At 44.3% G+C, this 14,643-nt stretch overlaps 1 protein-coding gene across 4 annotated transcripts in view; it reads right to left on the bottom strand.

Annotated features, from left to right (window-relative positions):
* The window catches only part of LOC124034414 (homeobox protein cut-like 2), a 130,134-nt gene that overhangs the window by 36,047 nt on the left and 79,444 nt on the right, over positions 1-14,643 (bottom strand). For all 4 annotated transcript variants that reach the window (XM_046347604.1, XM_046347603.1, XM_046347602.1 and 1 more), the window contains exon 4: positions 5,590-5,668. In XM_046347604.1, coding sequence (XP_046203560.1) covers positions 5,590-5,668 — 79 coding nt within the window. The remainder of the gene's footprint in view (positions 1-5,589; positions 5,669-14,643) is intronic.

The following is a 14,643-nucleotide window of genomic DNA, read 5'->3' on the forward strand; positions in this document are numbered from 1 at the left end:
GTTTTATAGCAAAAACTGAAGAAAAAAAAACAAGCCATTTTTATATTTATATAAAAAAATTAAATAAACAAACTGTTTTCATGTTCCCGATTACGCCGCTTTAACTTGGAAAGCAAACAATCAAAACGTACACAGACCGTTATCTAACCTCAGGAATCTTGACTTAATGTTGTCCATGACATAGGCTAATTAATTAACTTGACTGCTCTAACAACATTAGACACCAAAATGTTCTGTCAATCTTCGAGATAAACATTAATTCCCGCACTTTGGCTGTTGTTCAGTCTTGTGCAGCATCACACAAGCTCTTTATCACTTGACTGTCATTCAGAAAATCCTTTCCAGAATCAGCTTGTGTTGCGCGACAATGTCCCCACATAACTAAACAGCGAGATAAAGGTGCATGAAACAACTATTATGCATGATTATTGAAGAACCCCGTTAATGACAGTATACATTTTTGTTTTATTAGTCATGTTAAAGTTACTCTTTCAGTTAGAAGTATTCGATATTGCAACCACATAATTATTTTGGATGTGTGGCCATGACAACTGTTTTCACACCATAAGATAGCGAGATATGTCACGACATCCGCCGCTCCTCTCCTTGTTCGGGCGGCGTTCGGCGATCGACGTCACCGGCTTTCTAGCCAGTGCCGCTCCATTTCTCATATGTCCATTTGTTTTGTCTTGTTCCATACACACCTGGTTTTCATTCCATAACCCCACTGCATGTATTTAGTCCTCTGTTCTCCTCCATGTCTTTGTGTGTTTATTGTTATGTGGATATTGTCAGGCGCCATACTTTTGTTACTTTCCGTGTTTTTGGCACGTTTATGTTTTTATGCGCTGTTATTTTTGGACCGGAATAAAGGTGCGCCTGCTTACTACACTCTGCTCTCCTGCACCTGACTTCACTTCCCGTACACACCCCTAACAAGATACGGAATGTTAAGGAGGTACAGTACAATTCCGAAATCTCCATACAAAAAAAAAGTGTACAACAGCAATATCCAGGAATTTTACAGGTTCAAGTTCAATGTGCAATTAAATAGTTAAATGTTTAGTTTATGGTACAACGACAAACATTATCATACATGTAAGAAAGAAAGGTAGTGTTTTATGTCACACAATTTTTGCCAAATCTGTGAAGACTCCAAGCATGAGAAACCGTTTAAACATACACTACCGTTCAAAAGTTTGGGGTCACTTAGAAATGTCCTGGTTTTTGAAAGAAAATCACTTTTTTTTGTCCATTAAAATATCAAAATTGATCAGAAATACAGTGTAAACATTCTTAATGTTGTAAATGCCTATTGTAGCTGGAAACGGCTGATTTTTTTATGGAATATCTACATAGGCGTACAAAGGCCCATTATCAGCAACCATCACTCCTGTGTTCCAATGGCACGTTTGTTAGCTAATCCAAGTCTATAATTTTAAAAGGCTAATTGATCATTAGAAAACCCTTTTTCAAATCCACTGGATGTGTACCAAACTCACTAAAAGTGGCAGTAATAAAGCCTCTCTTGAAAAAGCCAAACCTTGACCCAGAAAATATAAAAAACTATCGGCCTATATCGAATCTTCCATTCCTCTCAAAGATTTTAGAGAAGGCTGTTGCGCAGCAACTCACTGCCTTCCTGAAGACAAACAATGTATACGAAATGCTTCAGTCTGGTTTTAGACCCCATCATAGCACTGAGACGGCACTTGTGAAGGTGGTAAATGACATTTTGATGGCATCGGACCGAGGCTCTGCATCTGTCCTCATGCTCCTAGACCTTAGTGCTGCTTTTGATACCATCGATCACCACATTCTTTTGGAGAGATTGGAAACCCAAATTGGTCTACATGGACATGTTCTGGCCTGGTTTAGGTCTTATCTGTCGGAAAGATATCAGTTTGTCTCTGTGAATGGTTTGTCCTCTGACAAATCAACTGTACATTTCGGTGTTCCTCAAGGTTCTGTTTTAGGACCACTATTGTTTTCACTATATATTTTACCTCTTGGGGATGTTATTCGAAAACATAATGTAAACTTTCACTGCTATGCGGATGACACACAGCTGTACATTTCAATGAAACATGGTGAAGCCCCAACATTGCCCTCGCTAGAAGCATGTGTTTCAGACATAAGGAAGTGGATGGCTGCAAACTTTCTACTATTAAACTCGGACAAAACAGAGATGCTTGTTCTAGGTCCCAAGAAACAAAGAGATCTTCTGTTGAATCTGACAATTAATCTTAATGGTTGTACAGTCGTCTCAAATAAAACTGTGAAGGACCTCGGCGTTACTCTGGACCCTGATCTCTCTTTTGAAGAACATATCAAGACCATTTCGAGGACAGCTTTTTTCCATCTACGTAACATTGCAAAAATCAGAAACTTTCTGTCCAAAAATGATGCAGAAAAATTAATCCATGCTTTTGTCACTTCTAGGTTAGACTACTGCAATGCTCTATTTTCCGGCTACCCGGATAAAGCACTAAATAAACTTCAGTTAGTGCTAAATACGGCTGCTAGAATCCTGACTAGAACCAAAAAATTTGATCATATTACTCCAGTGCTAGCCTCTCTACACTGGCTTCCTGTCAAAGCAAGGGCTGATTTCAAGGTTTTACTGCTAACCTACAAAGCATTACATGGGCTTGCTCCTACCTACCTCTCTGATTTGGTCCTGCCGTACATACCTACACGTACGCTACGGTCACAAGACGCAGGCCTCCTAATTGTCCCTAGAATTTCTAAGCAAACAGCTGGAGGCAGGGCTTTCTCCTATAGAGCTCCATTTTTATGGAACGGTCTGCCTACCCATGTCAGAGACGCAAACTCGGTCTCAACCTTTAAGTCTTTACTGAAGACTCATCTCTTCAGTGGGTCATATGATTGAGTGTAGTCTGGCCCAGGAGTGGGAAGGTGAACGGAAAGGCTCTGGAGCAACGAACCGCCCTTGCTGTCTCTGCCTGGCCGGTTCCCCTCTTTCCACTGGGATTCTCTGCCTCTAACCCTGTTACAGGGGCTGAGTCACTGGCTTGCTGGGGCTCTCTCGTGCCGTCCCTGGGGGGGGTGCGTCACCTGGGTGGGTTGATTCACTGTTGTGGTCGGCCTGTCTGGGTCCCCCCCCCCTTGGGTTGTACCGTGTCGGAGATCTTTGTGGGCTATACTCGGCCTTGTCTCAGGATGGTAAGTTGGTGGTTGGAGATTTCCCTCTAGTGGTGTGGGGGCTGTGCTTTGGCAAAGTGGGTGGGGTTATATCCTTCCTGTTTGGCCCTGTCCGGGGGTGTCCTCGGATGGGGCCACAGTGTCTCCTGACCCCTCCTGTCTCAGCCTCCAGTATTTATGCTGCAGTAGTTTATGTGTCGGGGGGCTAGGGTCAGTTTGTTTATCTGGAGTACTTCTCCTGTCCTATTCGGTGTCCTGTGTGAATCTAAGTGTGCGTTCTCTAATTCTCTCCTTCTCTCTTTCTTTCTCTCTCTCTCGGAGGACCTGAGCCCTAGGACCATGCCCCAGGACTACCTGACATGATGACTCCTTGCTGTCCCCAGTCCACCTGGCCATGCTGCTGCTCCAGTTTCAACTGGCCTGGGCCTTAGGACCATGTCCCAGGACTACCTGACATGAGGACTCCTTGCTGTCCCCAGTCCACCTGGCCATGCTCCTGCTCCAGTTTCAACTGTTCTGCCTTACTATTATTCAACCATGCTGGTCATTTATGAACATTTGAACATCTTGGCCACGTTCTGTTATAATCTCCACCCGGCACAGCCAGAAGAGGACTGGCCACCCCACATATGCTCTCTCTAATTCTCTCTTTCTTTCTCTCTCTCGGAGGACCTGAGCCCTAGGACCGTGCCCCAGGACTACCTGACACGATGGCTCCTTGCTGTCCCCAGTCCACCTGACTGTGCTGCTGCTCCAGTTTCAACTGTTCTGCCTTATTATTATTTGACCATGCTGGTCATTTATGAACATTTGAACATCTTGGTCATGTTCTGTTATAATCTCTACCCGGCACAGCCAGAAGAGGACTGGCCACCCCACATAGCCCGGTTCCTCTCTAGGTTTCTTCCTAGGTTTTGGCCTTTCTAGGGAGTTTTTCCTAGCCACCGTGCTTTTACACCTGCATTGTTTGCTGTTTGGGGTTTTAGGCTGGGTTTCTGTACAGCACTTTGAGATATCAGCTGATGTACGAAGGGCTATATAAATAAATTTGATTTGATTTGATTTGAATTATGTTAGCAAAGCTGAAAACTGTTGTTCAGATTAAAGAAGCAATAAAAGTGGCCTTCTTCAGACTAGTTGAGTATCTGGAGCATCAGCATTTGTGGGTTCGATTACAGGCTCAAAATGGCCAGAAACAAATACCTTTCTTCTGAATATCGTCAGTCTACTCTTCTTCTGAGAAATGAAGCCTATTCCATACCAGAAATTGCCAAGAAACTGAAGATCTCGTACAACGCTGTGTACTTCTCCCTTCACAGAACAGCACAAACTATCTATAACCAGAATAGAAAGAGGAATTGGAGGCCCCGGTGCACAACTGAGCAAGATAACAAGTACATTAGAGTGTCTAGTTTGAGAAACAGACGCCTCACAAGTTCTCAACTGTCAGCTTCATTAAATAGTAGTCGCAAAACACCAGTCCCAACGTCAACGTTGAAGAGGGGACTCCGGGATGCTGGCCTTCGAGGCAGAGTTCCTCTGTCCAGTGTCTGTGTTCTATTGCCCATCTTAATCTTTTCTTTTTTTGGGCCAGTCTGAGATATGGCTTTTTCTTTGCAACTATGCCTAAAAGGCCAGCATCCTGGAGTCACCTTTTCACTGTTGACGTTGAGACTGGCGTTTTGCAGATTTCACTGTTTCAAGGACAAAATGACATGTATTTAAGTATTTTGTTATTGTTGTTGTTATTATACATTTTCCCTAAAGTATTTATAATTTCTTCTATTTTTGATTTGTATGTTTAGGTCACATAATATAATTTAAAAGTATGCATTAAGTTGTCTGTAATAGAATAAACATGGCAGAAACTAATGTAGACATTAATAAATGCTTTTCTATAGCTTCCAAAATATATTTTACAATGGTGAGAGAATGCCAAGATGGAGGCGTGGCAGCTTAACACAGTGGCCCCTATCAGTCCTCTTGTGTACTGTATATATAAATCATTGAGTCTAACGGTCATCTCGCGCAAAACTGCGCCTCCTTTTTTTTAACGAAAATGTGTCAGTTTGTCACATGTTCAACTACTTAAGACATTGGCTTGAATCTAGGTTGTGCCTTTATATTGAGAAAATGAACAACTAAGGAATAGTTTTTCACTTCTCTCATTGACTTCTCAAACCCCAAACCACAGCCTAGTCTGCTTTGTCTGTTTCGCAAGCGTTCCCGGAAGTATCGCGATGTTACGCCTCTTGGTTTAGAAACTCTGTGGTTGACCTAATGATGTTGACTTGGGCTTGGTGTGTAGTTGATCTGGCTGGGAAGAGTGATCTCCTATAGGAGGGTTGTTACATGAGTAATGTATGTTGTCTGTGTCTGTGTTGTGATGTGTGTGTGTGGCTCTGTTCCAGGTGGGAGACTCACCTGGGGCTTCGATAAGCTGCTTGTAGATTCCCAGGAATGCAGACTCTGCCTCCTTACTGCGCTTGTTCAGAGCAACCACCTAGAGAGAACAGGACAGGACACAGCCGTCAGGGTGACACTCAGGCATCAATACTACACCTGTGCTGAATGGACATTTATTGACCCATACACACCACCAATCTACATTTAAATGCATTCTACACTGTTTTGACATATGAAGTAAACAGCCAGCATATAAAGTAATTGTGCAAATGAGACAGACAGAAACAAAGCCACAATGATCTATCTGTAGAAGTTAATCCCCAACATGACATTCTGATGGCGTTTGTGTGCTGAATTATGTGAACAAGGTTCTGAGGTAATATTGCAAGCTGATATTTGGCCTCTTAAACCCCAACGTTGCAGTGTGTAGAGAGGTGACATTTGTCCTGTTAAAACGCAGGTGCTGGTGTGCTCTATGAGGCATGTCAGCGTCTGTGACCTCCATCACACCGGCACCCAGACCCTCCTGCTATTCTCCACTCCACGGGTGATGCAAACCAATTAACAATTCATTAGGAGGGACAAAGAAGGGAATTAGGCGCCACCTGGCCCCATGGAGAGGGCACCTGCCCTGGTGGATATATGGGTTACAGTCCTCACAGCTCCTATAATACACCAGCAGCCCTGTTGTCGGAGGATGTCATTGGCTGAAAGTCTTAGAGATGTAGGATCTTCATTTGATTACTCTTTTGTTGCTGAGAGGAAGGAAATGCAAACTTGTAGAGCATTTGAGTTTTAAAAAAGCTCTTAAAGTTTTTATTTCCACATGGAAATTTCAGACTTAATTTGCCCCAACAAAAAATGCAATCAACCCCTACAAAAATGTTGATTAATTACAAACCACTTTTCCTGCTGCTGCAGGATTCTTTTCCTGCTGTAGCAAACATGCTCAAATTAAGATCATACATCTGTAGTTTAGCAACTCTGAAATATTACATCAGCTCCACTCCAAATGTCCCTCCAGTCCAAGAGCAGACTGAAAGCTAATTATTTCCATCTATTGTCTATAGAATTCCTGTCAGTGTCATAGTTTTGATCTGATCAGACACAATGACTTCTATTGAAGGGGCCAAGTGTATGGTTACGTCTGAGACGTTCTTTAATGGTCTATCTTCAGCTCAACAATAGTATTGTGGAACACTGACTGAAAACACTTATGAGAATGGTGGAGAAACTGTTTAGAGGCTTATAAATAACAACTATGGAAAACAGAGAGAGACAAAGAGCCCTTGATTTACTGGAAATGGCTTGTGTCCTCCCTGGAGAGGCAAAACGACAGCATCATGTTTAAAGAAATATCATAAAGATCAAACAAATCCCTCCCATCACTCCCACTCAGAGTTCATGGAAAAGCTGGAGCCCCAATCAATACAGATGTAATAGTCTGCAGCTCTCAGCCGACTCTCTCTCTCTCTCCCTCTCTCCCTCTCTCCCTCTCTCTCCTCTCTCTCTCCCTCTCTCTCCCTCCCTCTCCTCCCTCTCCCTCTCCCTCTCCCTCTCCCTCTCCCTCTCCCTCTCTCTCCCTCTCCCTCCCTCTCCCTCTCCCTCCCTCTCCCTCTCTTCCTCTGAGTTGTTGGTTCAGCAAATAGCCTTCACACGTATAAAATAAGTGGCCTCTCTATACAAAACATGTATAGATGCATATGTGTGACTGACTCCAAAATCCCAAAACAATCCAAAATCCAAATGACGAAATGAAGTTTGCTGTGTGTGCCTGTAAACCGATCCACCCTCAGTAAAGAAGAACCGGTAGATATTAACATTATTCACATATGTATAGGCTACTTGCCAGCTGTTTCTAAATGTCAAACGCCCTTTGTCTCACTGTCAATGAGATGCATTAACAAAGACGAAGGCTACTGTCCCATTGTGAATGATGCCATGGTGAGCTCATTGACTGTCAACTGTGTCAATGCATTGATGAACCCATCAAACAGGGCCCCGAACTGCAAATGTAAAAAGCACAGGACCTGAGAATGCAACAGGCTCCATTTTCCTGGCCCTTCATCATCCTTTAACGAGAGAACATGGAGATTACCTCCACAATCACACCATTAACCTGTCTGCAGCTGCTAGAGTAGACATCTATCACATGCCTGATGCCTCCTCACGTGAGCACACTCGGAATGCGTAACCCTCTCCCCTTACGCACGCTGCCACTACCATCAAATCAAATGTTATTTGTCACATGCACCAAATACAACAGGTGTAGACCTTGCAGTGAAATACTTCCTTACAAGCCCTTTAACCAACAATGCAGTACAAGAAAATAACCCCCCAAAAAAGTAAGAGATAAGAATAACAAATCATTAAAGAGCAGCAGTAAATAACAATAGCGGGGATATATACAGGGGGTACCGGTACATTGTCAATATGCGCGGGCACCGGTGTCGAGGCAATATGTACATGTAGGTAGAGTTATTAAAGTAATAATAACAGAGAGCAGCGTAGAGGGGGGGGGTGCAAATAGTCTGGGTAGCCATTTGATTAGATGTTTAGGAGTCTTATGCTTGGGGGTAGAAGCTGTTGAGAAACCTCTTGGACCTTTTTATGTCACCTTTATTTAACCAGGTAGGCTAGTTGAGAACAAGTCCTCATTTGCAACTGCGACCTGGCCAAGATAGAGCAAAGCAGTGTGACACAGACAACAACACAGTGTTAAACATGGAGTAAACAATAAACAAGCCAATAACACAATAAACAAATCAATGACACAGTAGAAAAAGGAAAGTCCATATACAGTGTGAGCAAGAGGCATGAGGAGGTAGGCAATAAATAGGCCATAGGAGCAAATCATTACAATTTAGCAGATTAACACTGGAGTGATAAATGAGCAGATGATGATGTACAAGTAGAGATACTGGTGTGCAAAATAGCAGAAAAGTAAATAAAATAAAAACAGTATGGGGATGAGGTAGGTAGATAGGGTGGGCTATTTACAGATGGACTATGTACAGCTGCAGCGATCGGTTAGCAGCGTAGATAGTTGATGTTTAAAGTTGGTGAGGGAAATAAAAGTCTACAACTTCAGCGATTTTTGCAATTCGTTCCTGTCACTGGTAGCAGAGAACTGGAAGGAAAGGCGGCCAAATGAGGTGTTGGCTTTGGGGATGATCAGTGAGATATACCTGCTGGAACGTGTGCTACGGGTGGGTGTTGTTATCGTGACCAGTGAACGAAGATAAGGCGGAGCTTTACCTAGCATAGACTTATAGATGACCTGAAGCTAGTGGGTCTGGTGACGAATATGTAGCGAGGGCCAGCCAACTAGAGCATACAGGTCGCATTGGTGGGTGGTATAAGGTGCTTTAGTAACAAAACGGATGGCACTGTGATAAACTGAATCTAGTTTGCTGAGTAGAGTGTTGGAAGCTATTTTGTAGATGAGTGAAGGAGGTTTTTTTGCGAAATAGAAAGCCGATTCTAGATTAGATTTTTGATTGGAGATGTTTAATAGGAGTCTGGAAGGAGTGTTTACAGTCTAGCCAAGACACCTAGGTATTTATAGTTGTCCACATATTCTAGGTCGGAACCGTCCAGGGTGGTGATATTAGTCGGGCCGGCGGGTGCGGGCAGCGAACGGTTGAAAAGCATGTATTTGGTTTTACTAGCATTTAACAGCAGTTGGAGGCCACGGAGGGAGTGTTGTATGGCATTGAAGTTCGTTTGGAGGTTAGTTAGGACAGTGTCCAAGGAAGGGCCAGAACTATATACAGAATGGTGTTGTCTGTGTAGAGGTGGATCAGGGAATGGCCCGCAGCAAGAGCGACATCATTGATATATACAGAGAAAAGAGTCAGCCCGAGAATTGAACATGCCCTCCGATTTGACACATCTTTAGGGATCTCAGAGGATACGAAAGAGAGGTTGAACAAGCTGGTAATAGGAGTTGCAACAACTCCACAATCATCTTCTTTGTCTTGATCACACTGAGGGAGAGGTTGTTGTCCTTGCACCACATGGTCAGGTCTCTGACCTCCTCCCTATAGGCTGTCTCATCGTTGTCGGTGATCAGGCCTACCACTGTTGTGTCATCAGCAAACTTAATGATGGTGTTGGAGTCGTGCCTGGCAGTGCAGTCATGAGTGAACAGGGAGTACATAAAGGGACTGAGCACGCACCCCTGAGGGGCCCCCCGTGTTGAGGATCAGCGTGGCGGATGTGTTGTTACCTACCCTTACCGCTTGGGGGTGGCCCATCAGGAAGTCCAGGATCCAGTTACAGAGGGAGTTATTTAGTCCCAGGGTCCTTAGCTTAGTGATGAGCTTTGAGGGCACTATGGTGTTGAACGCTGAGCTGTAGTCAATGAATAGCATTCTCACATAGGTGTTCCTGTTATTCAGGTGTGAAAGGGAAGTGAGGAGTGTAATAAAGATTGCATCATATGTGGATATGTTGGGGTGGTCTAGGGTTTCTGGGATAGTGGTGTTGATGTGAGCCGTGACAAGCCTTTCAAAGTATTTTATGGCTACAGATGTGAGTGCTACGGGTTGTTAGTCATTTAACAGGTTACCTTAGTGTTCTTGGGCACAGGGACTATGGTGGTCTGCTTGGAATATGTTGGTATAACAGACTCAGACAGGGAGAGGTTGAAAATGTCAGTGAAGACACTTGCCAGTTGGTCAGCGCATGCTCGGAGTACACGTCCTGGTAAACCGTCTGGCCCTGCGGCCTTGTGAATGTTGACCTGTTTAAAGGTCTTACTCACATCGGCTGCGGAGAGCGTGATCACACAGTTGTCCGGAACAGCTGATGCTCTCATGCATGTTTCATCAAAGCACCTCAGAGATGTGGTGTTTAATGTCTGATCTGAGGGACTCTTCCACTCATTTAGCAGACACTCTTATCCAGAGTGACATACAGAAGCTATTAGGGTTAAGTGCCTTGCTCACGGGTACGTCGACCGATTTTTCACCTCGTCAGCTCGGGGATTCCAACCAGCGCCCTTTCAGTTACTGGCCCAGGTACTCTTAGCTACTAGGCTACCTGCCGCATACATAACCTATGCTATACCTCTCTATTGTGTATGTTTCAGTATGTATAGTAGTATGATACAATGTATCTAAATGTACAGTGCATTCGGAAAGTATTCAGACCCCTTGAATTTTTTCCGCATTTTGTTACGTTACAGCCTTATTCTAAAATGTATATATATTTTTTTTACATTTCCTCATCAATCCACACGCAATACCCCATGATGACAAAGCAACAGGTTTTTATACATTTTTGCAAATGTATTAAAAATGAAAACTGAAATATCACATTTACATAAGTATTCAGCCCATTTACTCTTTGTACTTTGTTGAAGCACCTTTGGCAGTGATTACAGCATCAAGTCTTCTAGGGTATGGACACTACAAGCTTGGCACACCTGTATTTGGGGAGTTTCTCCCATTCTTCTCTGCAGATCCTCTCAAGCTCTGTCAGGTTGGATGGGGAGCGTCACTGCACAGCTATTTTCAAGTCTCTCCAGAGATGTTCAAATCGGGTTCAAGTCCGGGCTCTGGTTGGGCCACTCAAGGCCATTGAGACTTATCCACTCCTGCAATGTCTTGGCTGTGTGCTTAGGGTCGTTGTCCTGTTGGAAGTTGAACCTTTGCTCCAGTCTGAGGTCCTGAGTGCTCTAGAGTAGGATCTCTCTCAAGGATCTCTCTGTACTTTGCTCAGTTCATATTTCCCTTGATTCTGACTAGTCTCCCAGTCCCTGCCACTGAAAAACATCCCCACGCATGATGCTTCCACCATCATGCTTCACCGTAGGGATGGTGCCAGGTTTCCGGCAGACATGACGCTTGGCAAACAAGCCAAAGAGTTCAATCTTGGTTTCAACAGACCAGAGAATCTTATTTCTCATGGTCTGAGAGTCCTTTAGGTGCCTTATGGCAAACTCAAAGTGGGCTGTCATGTGCCTTTTACTGAGGAGTGGCTTCCATCTGGCCACTCTACCATAGAGGCCTGATTGGTGGAGTGCTGCAGAGATGGTTGTCCTATGGCTTCTCTGAAAGTGATGTGATGAAGGTTAACTTTACAAGCAGTAAACAAACACCCAGTGCAGAGAGAGAGCGAGACAGTGAGAAAGCAAGAGAGAATGAAAGCGAGAGAGAGCGAGAAAGTGAAAGCGAGAGAGAGAGAGCAAGAGAGAGGGAGACACTACGGAAAAAGAAGGAACAGCACGTCAGAAATCAGCTCAATGTAATTGAAGAATCCATAGACTAACCACTTCTGGGAAAATTGGAAAACACTAAACAAACAACAACACGAAGAGTTATCTATCCAAAATAGAGATGTTTGGATAAATCACTTCTCCAATCGTTTTGGACGTATAACAAAAAACAAATACATGATCAAATACAAATCTTAGAATCAACTATTAAAGACTACCAGAAGGGGTCTCACGAGTGGCACAGCAGTCTAAGGCACTCCTTCGCCGTGCTTGAGGCATCACTGAACACCCAGGTTCGATCCCAGGATGTGTTACAGCCTACTTTGACTGGGAGACCCATGATCGTCCGGTTTAGGGGAGGGTTTGGCCGGCTGGGATTTCCATGTCCCATTGCGCTTTAGCGAATCCATGTGGCTGGCCAGGCACCTGCAAGATGACTTGGTCGCCAGCTGGACTGTATTTCCTCCGACACATTGGTGCAGCTGGCTTCCGAGTTAAGCGAGCAGTGTGTCAAGAAGCAGTGTGGCTTGGCAGGATCGTGTTTCGGAGGACGCATGGCCCACAACCTTTGCCTCTCCCGTGACCATGTGGAGCTGCAGCGATGGGACAAGACTGTAACTACCAATTGCAGAGAAAAAGGGGTAAAAGTACAAACAAACAAAATAGACTACCAGAACTCACTGGATTCTCCAATTACATTGAATGAACTACTGGACAATCCATAAAAGTGGAAACAAATTTGACCCCAATAACTACTGTGGGATATGTGTCAACAGCAACCTCGGGAAAATCCTCTGCATTAACAGCAGACTCATACATTTCCTCAGTTAAAACATTGTTCTGAGCAAATGTCAAATTGGCTTTTTACCAAACTAGCGTACAACAGACCACGTATTCAATGCACACCCTAATTGACAAACAAGGCAAAGTCTTTGCTTTGTTGATTTAAAAAAACTTTGGGCTCAATGTGGCATGATTTAGCGTACAGCGTAGAACACCAAATAATGCTTGCAGAGCAGATTTAGACCGTTACCTGCTAATTATGAAAATCCAGAAAAGAGCCATTAAATTATAAAAATATGACATTTGAAATATCTTTATTCTTTTGGAACGTTTGTGAGTGTAAAGTTACCTGTTCATTTTTTATTTATTTTCTATTTCACCTGCTTTGGTAATGTAAACATGTTTCCCATGCCAACAAAGCCCGTAAATTGAATTGAGAAAGAGAGAGAGTGAATATGAGATAATGAGATAGCAAGAGGGAGAGAGAAAGCGAGAGAGAGAAAGCGAGAGAGAATTTGTAAGTCGCTCTGGATAAGAGCGTCTGCTAAATGACTTAAATGTAAATGTAAATGTAGAGAGAAAGCGAGAGAGAGAGAGAGAGAAAGCGAGAGAGAGAGAGAGAGAGAGCGAGAGAGAGAGAGAGAGAGAAAGCGAGAGAGAGAGAGAGAGAAAGCGAGAGAGAGAGAGAGAGAGAAAGCGAGAGAGAGAGAGAAAGCGAGAGAGAGAGAGAGAGAAAGCGAGAGAGAGAGAGAGAGAGAGAGAGAGAGAGAGAGAGAGAGAAAGCGAGAGAGAGAGAGAGAAAGCGAGAGAGAAAGCGAGAGAGAGAGAGAGAGAGAGCGGGGAAACCTGTTAGAAGTGGACCATAATTCTTTACAGAGGATCAGTCCGTGTGGGCAGGCACCTGCTGCGGTCTCTGGGATAGCACTGCTGGGAAATTCTTACTGAGGCCTAGGAGGATACTTATAGTGGAACACATGGTCGATGTGTGAGTCTCTGTGTGTGTGTGTGTGTGTGTGTGTGTGTGTGTGTGTGTGTGTGTGTGTGTGTGTGTGTGTGTGTGTGTGTGTGTGTGTGTGTGTGTGTGTGTGTGTGTGTGTGTGTGTGTGTGTGTGTGTGTGTGTGTGTGTGTGTGTGTGTGTGTGTGTGTGTGTGTGTGTAAGCATGCGAGAAGAGACGAACAAGTCATTGCAAAAAGATGAGTGTAAGATAAAGAAGTGGAGGGAAGAGAGACAGAGACAGAGACACAGGCACTGAACTACAGACAAAGATAGAGAGAGCGAAAGACAGGTTCCCATAAAGACTGCAATTAGCAATTATGCAGTCATCAATTACAATTATCACAACTGGTGATTATGCAATTATCACTCTAAAGCATATTTTTTCCCCCTCAGCCTTACCGGCTTGCCACCTCCTGTGATTTGGGTGTTTGAGGACGGGGTGTGATGATGCAGGTGATTAGAATGTGTGACGGCGGTGGGGGTGTTAGGTGTCTGTCTGTCTGTCTGTCTGTCTGTCTGTCTGTCTGTCTGTCTGTCTGTCTGTCTGTCTGTCTGTCTGTCTGTCTGTCTGTCTGTCTGTCTGTCTGTCTGTCTGTCTGTCTGTCTGTCTGTCTGTCTGTCTGTCTGTCTGTCTGTCTGTCTGTCTGTCTGTCTGTCTGTCTGTCTGTCTGTCTGTCTGTCTGTCTGTCTGTCTGTCTGTGTGTGTGTACACATTTGTGTGTGCGCACATGTGTGTGTTGGTAAGATTATTGCTGCTGGTGGGTGAGAGAAGCAGTGTGTATATAAGGGACAGTGACTGTATGGTTGCCTCAATCCCATAGGCCTCTAAATTACCTGTCATCTGCACATGAGGCAAAGGTCAGCGTACAATCATGGCAGTTGGTCTTTTGTACTGATCTGTGTTGCTCACCGAGACCCAGCACAGCCCAGGAGCTGACAGTGTCACCACAGCCCAGGAGCTGACAGTGTCACCACAGCCCAGGAGCTGACAGTGTCACCACAGCCCAGGAGCTGACAGTGTCACCACAGCCCAGGAGCTGACAGTGTCACCACAGCCCCAGTCAGCCT

This window comes from Oncorhynchus gorbuscha, linkage group LG04, assembly GCF_021184085.1.
Source record: "Oncorhynchus gorbuscha isolate QuinsamMale2020 ecotype Even-year linkage group LG04, OgorEven_v1.0, whole genome shotgun sequence".
Taxonomy (NCBI): Eukaryota; Metazoa; Chordata; class Actinopteri; order Salmoniformes; family Salmonidae; genus Oncorhynchus; species Oncorhynchus gorbuscha.